The 12,227-nt window shown below is 37.4% G+C and overlaps 1 protein-coding gene and 1 long non-coding RNA gene across 7 annotated transcripts in view; one reads left to right on the plus strand and one right to left on the minus strand.

Moving 5' to 3' along the window:
• The window catches only part of LOC121469424 (uncharacterized), a 47,035-nt gene that overhangs the window by 25,550 nt on the left and 9,258 nt on the right, over positions 1-12,227 (plus strand). The gene's annotated exons all lie outside the window — the stretch shown is intronic.
• SLC39A12 (solute carrier family 39 member 12) overlaps positions 8,972-12,227 on the minus strand; it is a 33,546-nt gene continuing 30,290 nt past the window's right edge. For all 6 annotated transcript variants that reach the window (XM_030264558.4, XM_030264557.4, XM_030264556.4 and 3 more), the window contains one exon: positions 8,972-9,481. In XM_030264558.4, coding sequence (XP_030120418.4) covers positions 9,353-9,481 — 129 coding nt within the window. In that variant the 3' untranslated portion in view covers positions 8,972-9,352. The remainder of the gene's footprint in view (positions 9,482-12,227) is intronic.

A 12,227-nucleotide genomic window follows, 5' to 3' on the forward strand; every position in this document is an offset into this window, starting at 1 on the left:
GTGTCTGGGCACTGGCACAGGGTCCCCAGAGAGGTTGTGTAGTCTCCATCCTTGGAGATTCTCAGCACTTAGTTGGACATGACTGTGGGAAACCTTGTCTAGCTGAGCCTGCTCTGAGCTAGGGTGGTTGGACTAGAGAATCTCCAGAGGGGTTTGCCCACCTCAGCTCTTCTTTGGCTGTTACTCTTCAGCCTGGTGGCCAGTTTATCACTTGGGGATTCTAGTCTTTGCTCCAAGGAACAGCAGTCTCTGGAAATGAGACTAACTAGTTTTGGATTAGGTTTTGAGTATTTTGATCTGCAATTACATTTTATACAACCTGGCAGAATAGCCTCCTTTAACCACTTTCTAACAGAGAGGAGTGAGCAGACACAAATCTTTGATAGAAAATGTGTGCACTATCTGGAGAGGATTACATCCAATTCTTTATATCCAGACTGGATTATTCCTGCAATCTCAATGGCCTTTAAACTCTAGAGAAAAAGATAGGATTAATATATTTTGCTACCTTTTACATTATCCATATCTAGAAACAGGTGGTTTCTGTGCAGATATTTGGGGCTTTTCACTGACAATTCTTTTCTGTCCTACTGCCCTTGAGCTCCCTTACAAAGTCATGTGCATAGATAAGACCACGGAGCTAAGGAAGTTTCTTTTGCTGTATCTAACAAAAGTTGACAAACTTTACCAACTTTGAAGCACTCAAAGATGCTGCTGAAAACTGGCTGTAGGACTCCATGTTTTGAGCTTTCTGTTGAACTCCGGTAGAAATTCTTTCCATTTCCTTACCATTCTGCAGAATTCAGCTGATGAGATAATGTGAGAGACAAGACATGGAAAAAACCTCATTTGTGAAGGAACTTTCTTCATTTGATTTTCTCTGAGAGAGCCTGATTGATTATTCTATCATTTAAGTAGATAATATGGAACACTGTATAAATAGAGTGAAAATAGTAGATGTAGCCAACAGGCAGAGTTAAAGACAAGCACACTAGAGCCAAAACTGTTACATTACTATTGATGATTATTATCTAGCATCACAGACATATCAAACACTGCTGCTTCCCTGTAACTGCATGGGAAATTGTTTTGTCTTATTTGTCTTACATTCATAGACCTCAAAACCCTAAGGTCCCATTCACACTCTAAGGTGCAGTACTAAGTTTGCTTTCAACTCTTTTTTCTTTCTTCTTTTTTTTTTTTTTTCCCCTTGGAGCAGATTAATTATGGTAGATATATTTGTAGCAGCCTATCTGTCACCAGAAACTAATAACACATGGCAGCTAGAATGGTGGTGGTAGACTTACTGGAAGGGTATTACATGATCTGGTTATAACTTAACAAATTGAATTTCCTTTTATTTTGTTAAAAATCAGTTTCACAATGGATTAGCTAATAAGTGTCCTTGCAGTGACTGAAGGATGTAAACCAGATATAGGGTTTTTGAGTTGGTCTGTAGTAGAGATGTTTATATCTCACATTTTAAATAGACATAGGGGATAAATGAACATGCAATGTGTTTTTCATCAAACATACTGCTTAGGAACTTTGAGTACTTGAGAAACAGTGCTGGTTGCCAGCTGTATTTCAGATGATCTCCTTATCATGTAGATCTCAGTAACAGAAGCACTTTGCAGACTTAGGAGTTTTGTAATAAAGAATCCAAAAGCCTGTGTTGTCTTTTGTTTAAAATAGAATTAAGCAGAAATTACTGCTTTTAGTAAAATTTTGCCAATATAAAACAAAAAACCTGAGAATTCAGAAGTGGTTTATTCTTTACATGCTGCAAAGTCTCACTGATTTTAAGAGCATTAGAGAACAAAGTCTTGAGTCTGACATCTGATGATGTTTTGTAACTATGAATATAGTGAATATAAATGTCTCTTCTGCCAAAATATTGTGTCTTACCATGTGAACCACCTGGTGGTGGTGGAATTTCCCTGGGGAACAAGCTTGGCAATTCTTTGTAAAAGGTGGCTATTTCTGAAATAAGTAGCAAAAGACAAAAGTGCAGAAAACAGGAAAGGGCCTTTTTACTATTCAAATAGCCGTTTTGAATGTATAAAAATGTAATTCATGAGAAAGCCAGGGACATGAAGGTTTGTTCTTAATGTCTGAGACACTCTTTGTGTTGTGAATTCTGAAGGGAAAAGTATAGACTATTTCTTACTTGAAATCAATACAAGATGCTCAAAAGCAACTCTTGTTATTGCTGTAGTTTACATTCATACCAGAACTATAAACTGCAAGAGTGTATTGCGAGTCCATATCTACATCAAATCATCAGCAATTTTCAGTTTATATTGCCTAAATCAACTATTTATCCATTATTAGAAACTGTTTTTCTGTGTCTTCATCTGTAATACTAGTAGGCTGCAGAAATGAAAGGGGTCAGCAATTGTTTTACTGAGAATGTTCAAAATATTAGGCACATGCCCAGGGTCAGCTAATATGTCTCAGCTGGGAAGCAATAGCTTTAAAAGAGTGATTGCAGATGTGCAGAAGACCTGATCACTTGCAGTCTAATGTAAACTGGTGAATACCAGCATTGTTATTTACATCTTGACAATTAAATTTTTTGTTGGGGCTTTAGTTGTTTCTTTTTTTTCTTTTTAAAGCTGACGTATACTTTCTAATAACAAAATAAAACAAGTTAAAAAACCTCAAGCAACAAGCCAACCAACCAAAAAAAAAAAAAAAAAAAATTAGGAACCTCTTGCTCTATTTATGCGTCCTCAGAATTCAAACCATCCTTTCTGAAGTCTCTCTTGCCCATCATCCAACACACACTATAGTAATGAAATGTCTCTTAAAAAATCAGGTTTTCTCGACCAATACTTAAACTTTACACATAGCAGGAATTATATCGGTGGGAGAAAATAAGTGAGAGAAAGGGAAGGAAACAGAAAGAGCCGCTTCACTCAAGTGAAATACATTTTAATTATTTCTAGAAAACTCTCTTGCATGAGCAGGAATCCTAGTCAAGAATGAGGGTTAATTGTGTGCACTCCAACCTAAGAATTTGATGGTGTATTAAAATGTTACACGCTAGAAAGGAATTTACAAATAGTCATGTGCTTTCTTAGTCTACCCTAATAATGCCAGAAACATCAGATATTCAGTTACTCTGTTGTCTAGACAAATGGCATATTGCTAATTGCAAGTACAAAAAGCCAATTTGAAAACTAGGTTTTATGGTAGTAGGAAATGATAGAAAATGGACTATGCTCTCACAAGCTTTTTTTCCTCTAATTACTTGAGATGGAATTTACATCCTGTGCACAAAGTTACACTGATTTCATCAACTATGAATATGTATTTTCCAAACTACATCCCTATGAACGTACAGATCATATTTTCAATGCCTGTCTCAAGTTTAAGAGTTATTGAAAGTCATCTGTTTTGTAATATGTGAATTATTTCGGGTGCTAAAACTTCCTAGCCACAATATTTTCCAGCAAGTTTTGAGAGAATTGGGTGGGGTTTGTGTTGGTCAACAAGAAGGTACTGCAGTGAGGATAGAATAATTCTTTTTGTATTTGTTGTTGGTTTTGCCGTTTGCACCTGTACACATTACACATCCATAAGAACTTTTTTCTGGACAGTTCCTTTTTCTGGCTTTCCTGTTCTGTATCAGTTTTGCCCTGTTTGTCTCAAAGTGAAAAGGGAGATGCTTTGCATGTCTGCAGGATGAAGAATCACTGTCGAATTTACAGCACATTGTCACTTGTGTTCATTTTCCCATGTTACAGAAGAGATCTTATTGTCCTCTTATTGTATTGACCTCTGAAACCTTGTGCAAAAATATAATCAGTGATGTTCTGGAGTGTAACAGAATGATTTTAACATACATAGGGCTTCTCATGTGGATAGTACCTGGGAAAATAATTGCATTCATGTATATAGCACAGTGTGGATGTTTTCTGAATGCTGCCATGTTGTCCTGGGCATACTGAACCACTAGGTGTATATTGCCCATGTACAATTTTCTAAACTTGCTGATAATTATAGCTACCTGCTCCTGTGCCACTGTACTCTGCATATAGCTGGCATTAGGTTGTATACTTAAATTCAATACCCATCCCCTTCTGGACTGAAACGACAGTCAAAAAGTAGGTGTACTCTTGCTCCAGAGCTCATACTATGCCTTTGCACAAGAGTACCTAGATGGCCTTTGAAGTCCTGAAACTAGGGCCCTCTACCAGTTGTGAGTGATAAAAGAGCACCAAGATAACACCAACACACTTCAGTGTGGAATCAAAAGATGGCTTGTGTTTGTGCTCAGTACTCACAGCAGTGTCTCTCCAAAAATTAGATGCATTACTGGTACCACTGTGTACCAGTACCTCTGTGCGGTTCTCAGTTAATTCGCCAACATTTTGTTTCCCTTTCTGAAGAAATAAACTCTGGCAACACAAAAACCTGTCCAAAACCATCTGCATGGGTGGTGGACAAGAACAGATAGCAGCCTATATCATATGGGTTATGGTATTTACATAGCAGGTGGAAGGACAAACACTAGAAAGTCCTTGTCAGAAAAGATAAAAAGAGTTTTCCTGAGGTGGTGTACTGGTATCCACCAGCAATGGTGGACATCAGCAATACACCTGGGATATTCTGAAACACTTGCCAGGCCTGAGCTATGGCTGCTGCTCACCTGATGGGCCCAGCCTGGGCAGCTGCCCAACAGAGCAGTGCAGGCACTGTCTGCTGCCCTCCCTGCAGCATGAGAGTCCACGGAGGACAATTGGTGTGATCTAAAATCAAGACTGGAATATGTAATAATAATTGATCAGTCTATTTCCCCATGCATATCTCTTTTCACCTCTCTTGGGTGGGTCAAATTTGGTCCTTCTGGCCGTGGGAAAAGGAGGAGGGCTCTCCAGCCAGCTGCAGTGGAACAAAACGATGTCAGGGACAGACACATCCATAGCCCTGCGTTAGAGCTGGCCGGCAGTACCTTGGGCCGATATGTAAATGATTGCTAGGCAGATTTAGGTTGCCAGGTAATCCTGCGTTAATGCTCTCAGGCAAGGACAGAGCTGAGACCCTGGAAGAGCGAGGCGGCTCCAGCCCCGCAGGGTCCCTCCCCTGCCCGGGACTCTGCTCCGCGCTGCCGCCGGCCGGAGCCCGGCAGGGACCTCAGCGCGTCTGGGCCGGGCTCTCGCTCTGCTGGGTCCTGTTATCAGGGACATAAAAGGAAAGAGGCACTTCTTACATTCCCCTACGTGACCCAGAGCAACAGCTCCATGTGTGGACTTTTTGTTCTTTTGGGGAGAAGGGAATGTAGGTGGGTCTAGTGAAATAAATTGCAGGACTTTTTGTTTTGATTAAAGCCATTGTGCAACTACTTCTTGTATTTTCTGTAGTCACATTCCTACAGCTACGCTCACAATAAAAGGCAGCTTATTTTTAAAATGAGAGGAAGGCTTGACAAAAAGTTGCAGTAAAGAAAGAAAAGCTAAGAACATTGATATCAGCCTTATTCCATACATCAGACAGATACAAACCTGTTTAAAACTGTTAAAATGATAATTTGCTTTCTCAAGTGCAATGGCAGGGTGATAGGAAAACAATTCAAGGGTAAATGCCAAAACTAACAATGTTTTCTTATAAGAAAAAGGTATTTTTCTGTCTCTGCAGAAAATACCACATTCATGTTTAAAGCATGAAATACAGTAAAATAGATGGCAGCATTTAGAACACGCAGATGAGCACCAGAAACCTGAGAGTATTACTATAACTGACTGCAAAGAAGGAACTATTTATCTTAGGAGTCACTGGATAATGTGTAACATATACAGAAAAGAGAGGTACAAGGTCAGCTCCCAGGAGCGCTGGTAGTTTGGAATTGGAAGTATTCTTTATGAGGCCCTCTGCCATCTGACTTCCAAGAAAAAATACTGTAGCAAAGACATTTTTCAACCTTTCCTTTTCTCTCCAGTTTTCTGTGTAGGAAAGCAAGATCATTTCATCTTAAGGGTGACTGAAAACTAAGAATAGATGAAAGGGAGAAACACTAAACAGCTTCTTCCAGAAAAATTCCTTTATCTATAGATTAATGTATTTAAAGTTTCAAAGGAACATTATGATTATCTAGTTAGAGCTGCCTGACTGGCTGTAAAACCTCACCAAGTAATCTCTCCATCAAGCACATAACATCTGTTTGAGCAATTGCACACCTCTTACAGAGAAACCTAGTCCTGATTTAAGGGCTGCAAGTGATCAAGTTCTGCAGTCCTTACTCAGGATTTGACTTAGTGAAAACAATGGCATATTATGCTCTCTGTCTGTTAGGTTTGAAGCAACAGAAAGATGTACCTGGCTTTAAAAAGTGATCTGTTTCAAATCTCTATGAACAAACTCTACAAATGTAAAACAAACTAAAAGAGAATGTATCATAGGAACACTTGTGCTGAGTCTTTTGTAAGGACACAAAAACATATTCTATTATTTTTCTTGGAATTTTTAGAGAACATTGACCAAAACAAATAAGTTGACAGGTGAATCTCTCTGGAGAAGAGATAATAAGAAACTCGTATTTAGTTGTCTGTTTATTTAGCTGTCTTCTTTAGTTGTCTGTTGTCTGTAGGAACAGTTTCCAGCCCTCTATAAGGCTAGATGTCTTGATTTACATGTGGTAATACTCCACCTTCAGCATCTTTGTAAAGACACTAATGTAAAGAGATTTGCAGCACAGGCACTAACTTAAGTAGTGAGATAAATTCTAAGTGCCACAGGAATTCAAACTTTCATATGCTTATGAGACTTCAGGTGTTCAGGTTTGACAGCAGGGCAAAATGGTCCTAGAACTACTCACTTATTGACAAACACCTCAAAAGCCAAAGAGCTCTGTTGCAGAAATAAAGATTAACTGGCTTTCTGATCAATGTATCTGTGCCTGTGGTGGAAGCTGTATAAATACATTTGGTTGTTAAATGTGATCAAGATGCCTGATAAGCATGCATAGCCAAAAGATGGCATTTTCTTAATAGATGTGGATAGAGTATTTCACAGAACATATCTGGATGGGAGCTTATGCTCATATAGAGCTTTAAAGTACACACTGCCAGAAATTACTCACCCTCTTTCAGACACATTAATAAATAGTAGACAAATATTTCAGAATACAATAACATAACTAAAACATGATCATATTGATAATCTTGTTTTCAATGCAAGAAAATATTAGGCATACATAAGCATCCAAAATATGGTAACTCTTTTTGAAATAATGAATGTTTCCAATATTCATTTGCACCACCTGATACAATAGATTTTGCTTACATCCAGTGATGCCCTGCTGGTTTGAATTGACTGTCACAGCTGAAGGTCATGAAGTGACTTGGTGCCAATACAAACAGATGAAATACTGAGAAAACACTTTTTAAAAATATTACCTAAATAAAATCAAGTATAAGCTCCAGAAGAAAAAGGAAACTTTTAAAACAGAAGCATTAGACATGGCTTCTCAAGTTACCTTTCAAAGTTACATCAACATAAAAAGCAATCATAATATCTGCACACCTAAATAAAAGAAGCTAGGATTGTACTTTGGACCTTAAAAGGAGCTCAGTACACTCCCCTGTCAGATAGAGACTTCTGTGTTACCTTGGATAAATTATTTGGGACAAGATTTTTGAAGGCATATCTAAATTTGTCTAGATTTGCATTGGGGTATTTGCTACAGCTTCTTGTAACTAACAGGCTCTGAAAATGAATGCATATCTACTTTTAAAATTATCTCTACATTTGGTTTTCTTTCCCTGAGGGCTAGTCAGTGGTTGACTAAGGTTGACAATCCCATGAGTGTGGCTATCATAAACAGTGCAATTCGGTATTTGTTTTCACTTTGTATTTTGGTAAGATAATATGGCGCCCATGAAGCTTTTGAGAACTAACAGGTCTGACAATCTGCTGTAGGAGAATAGACTCTGTTCCCTTCTGTAATATGAGAATAATTTACCTTCAGTAGAAGCTACCAAATAAACACAGGACACATTGTGAGACAGTCATGTTGTGTCATAATGTAGAGATATTTTAAGACAGAGTTTAGATAAAGAAAATGTCCAGTTGCTTCATAAAGAATATATGTCTGTTCTGTAACTTGCTCTCCCTATTTCCACAGCTCATCAGAGGAGAAAGAAAGAATGTAATTTAGTTCTCATACAAAAGTATAAATAAGGTAGGGGAGAAGCCCTTGCAACAGAAATTGAGATAATGTAAAGAGCTGAAATCACATTGAGCTGAGTGTGGCTCGATACCTCCTGGAAGCTGCTCAGCATATCAGAATTAGGGCAGAATTTGTCTATTTGTTTCCGACCCAGTTCTGCAAATCTAAATTAATCATCTCAACTTATGAGGAAGTAACTTGAAATCAAGAGGACTAATTACACAAAAAATCACTCAGGATGGGAGGAGTTGCAGTGAGGCTACATGCACTCTAGACAATTGAAAAAGCTCTTTCCACAATGCACATCACTTAACTATGATTAAGCTAATTGCTGACAGGAAGTCAAGTGCTTATTGAATGTGATGTCTCAGAAGCAACAAGAAATCCCTTCATTTGAGGAGTCTGGAAGGAATATCAGGGTAAAGCAATTTAAACATATTTTTTGTAATGCTTCATAAGCAGTTGCTATAAGCAACCACCAGAGGTGAGATAATGCAAAAGGTGGTTAGTCCAGTGCTTGACTGTCACAGGTTCCACCACACATACGAGAAATTGTATTACAGTCCAAAAAGAATATTCCCAAATTTCTGTATCATAAACTTCAACATATACACTTGTCATTTTTTTCCTGCCACAGTGGACCAGTAAGATGCAACTGATGAGAACCTTTATGTTGACAAAGTAGAAAGTGAAGACTTTATCAGATGACTTTATGCCATTTAGCAGTTTAGCTTTGCTATGATTTTTAGATTTAAATAAATAATTCTTTGTACTAAAAGGCAAACAAACCATTCCATATTCAAATTATTCAACTATGGTTAGTGCACTTTAATTATTGCATACAAAAGTGTTTTATTCTTTTCTTCAATCAAACTGGCAGAGATCACTTAGAGCATTCAACTAGAACAGTCTCAATAAAAACTAATTAAAAGCTCCTGTGAGTTTGAGCATGGGATCTGGTAAACTCAGTAACAAATAAAACATAATTCTAAACATTCATGTTTACAAAAAATAATTACAAAAATCTGAACAATAAGTTAATAAAGTAAAATAGTTATCTACTGTTCAGATATAAAATCCCAGCAGCTTAATTTACATATTACTATGGCAGACATAACAAAATTGTGAATAATGCTATCCACTGTCACAAGTGGTACTTTGAGATTTCCAACAGAAAACTTATATTTTAATTTTCTGTTCAAATACAGCCAAAAGCAAGAGGCAAAGCCAGCCTAATAGTAATCCAAGGTTCTGTAGGAGAAACATCAACCAGGGTCGCCGTGTCTGAATATGAGTCATTTCAGGAAGCTAAAAAAAGAATAAAACAGCAGAATGAGAGCCAGATACATTCATCTGTGGGAAAAAAAAGTTATGGGAAAACAAGGCAAACTTCATTTAAAAAAGCAATTTTCAAAATGCTGAGCTTCTGACTATAGTTATTAATGTGTAGCATTTTCTGTACATTTTGACAAAGCTGATCTTTACAGCAAAATATTTAAATTAATCAATTTCTACCCACTTTTGTTATTTTACTAGTACTGAAAAGAATTATAAACAGGATTCTGAAATTTGTTAACATCTCAATATTTAGTAGTAATTTTATACAGCTGTCTGCAAGGAAATGCTTATTTAGTAAATAAGTGATTTCCTTTTGTGGAAATAAACTAGTTGGACTATTTTTTGTTTCAGTACTATATATAGGGTCAATCATGCTTTTTCTGAAATAACTGGCAACACTCCTATTTACTTGGGCTTTAGGAAATGTACAAGTATAAAACAGGACTTTTAAAATATGCTTGAAAAAATCATATTTGGTATTTTTCTCTGTGAGTTTTAAATCCTATAATGGAGCAACACTTGTATATAATCATAATAAAAGCTACTTGCATTGACCTTTCACTCTACGCAGTGTATTTTATCAAAGGTTTAAACTAAATGTGTCTAAACAGAGCTTGCAGAAATGATGCCTCCCGCTCAAATTCTCCTAATATTTCTGCTTTATTCAGGACAATCACTGATGGCTGCTAATACTGTCACATAAACTCTGGAAATAAATACAGAGCAATAGTCTGGTGCTGACCTCTGGTTTTGGTTGTGTGTTTTTTCTGTGCTTGAATAAAACTACTGAGTTCCTGTGCACTTTGGAGGCTCTTCACAGTAGCTGTAACAGCAGCAGCCACTGGGAGACAGTGGAGTGGTGCTGACCAAGGAGGTTAACAGGAGTGTTTGTTATGCCTATCTTTCCCTCTGTCAGAGGGGGGTCTCTGGGACTGATGCTTGTGCATTCTTCTTTCTCTGAACATGGCCCTGGGCCCAAAACAAAACTGTGCTGAAAAATCTGCCTCCACTTTAAAGTTTTGCCCGAAAAAAACCCAGGGAAACCCAAATGCCCTGGATCTTCATTATAACAAGGCAGTGGTTTAAATTACAGTACAGAAACATGTTGTTATATTTGATCAGTGCTTAAAGACAATCATAAACTTTTAATCTAAAGCAAGTGTAAACACCTCAAAGTCTTTATGTAAATCAAAATTTGAACTGACAGTTAAGTGCTCAGAGCAGACAGTTTTTCATGTATATAAGTACAAACTGTTAATTAAGACCTAGCCTGAGTCAAGGGTTCCAGTCTAGATATTTAGTCTTTCTTATTTATCCTTATAATCAGTCTATTTTTTCCCTCTTCCCCAGTGCCTGAGTGAAAAGTTCTCCAAACAGGAAAATTTTCTCCTCTCACTGCAAAATTGAATTTTCATTGTAGTCAGTGACAATTTATTTATTGCTGTCAGTGACAATTTAGGAGCTACACATGTTCAGAGTAGGTTGCTAAGAGAGTTTTCCAAAGGAATTCTTAGCAAGTAGTAAGTACCCTTTCCATGTCCAATGATGATGTCTGCTCCCTCCATCTCACCCACAAGCATGTAACCAACACACAAACCAGTCTCTATAGCCACACCCAGATAAACACATCCCTGCTTATCTGTAAAAATAAAATGGGTGCTGTCACAACATCAGCTGTGGTCACTCAGCTCTCTCTGAACAAAAAAGCCTGTGGTACAGCAGAGGGAATCTTCTCGTTTAAGAAGTGTAAACCTATTTAACTGGCAGATGCAAACCACTTCACAAATTAAGAGAACATAGCACCACATCCAAGCTGTTGGAAGCTGTTCCACTTGCTGATGGCTTCAAGTCTGTCAGAGACAAAAGAGGTACTGCTAATCAAGGTGCTACTGTTCTACTCCAGCTCATGTTATCATGAGTGCACAAAATATAAGAAGAAATAGGAAGCAGCACGCTGAAAGAAGACATGAGAAGCTCTCAGGCATGTACTGGCTAAAAAAGAGATTTTACCAAGCTGGGCATATGTGGCATGGCTGCTGCACTGCAACAGTCCAGTAAATTACTTTAAAAATCCCCTTAGCTTCAAAATTGAAAACATTTTTTAAATTAATCAGAGTAAACTCCAGTTCTGTATGATTTCTAGGTGAAAAATGATGGATATAAGTAATTTTATCTTTCTCCCCTTATTCAGTTTCTGAAATTATTAGTCTACCCAGCTTGCTAATGGAGTTACAATGCCATTTGTAGAAATGAAAAACCTTTAATTAACCACAGAAGTAGATTTGTGCTACTTTGTCTATGGTGGCAGTCTCACAGTGCTGTTCTGTCAACAAACCTCCCCTCACACCCCTCAGTATTCCTCAGTGCAGAAACCAGTGAGGCTGTTCAGTTTTATTTAACTGCTATTCTGACAAGCACATGAATATCAGAAAGCCCATAAAACAAGTACCGAAAATTAGTCAAACTTTGTGTACTATTAAGTGTTTGTACACCATTGGCAGGAGCCTTGATGACTGTTGTTTGTAGATGAGAGTGCAGCAGACAATAGAACTTATTTCTGTGCAGAAAGTAGAAAAATACAAAAAAAAAAAAAAAGGCTCATTCTTCTTTTGAGATGTATCATTTTATCTTGAGATGTACTATACAAACACAAAACTCTTCAGATCTATAGATGCCTGCAGTGCTGCATAAATATTTTTTTAAATAAAATAATCCT

This window comes from Taeniopygia guttata, chromosome 2, assembly GCF_048771995.1.
Source record: "Taeniopygia guttata chromosome 2, bTaeGut7.mat, whole genome shotgun sequence".
Lineage (NCBI taxonomy): Eukaryota > Metazoa > Chordata > Aves > Passeriformes > Estrildidae > Taeniopygia > Taeniopygia guttata.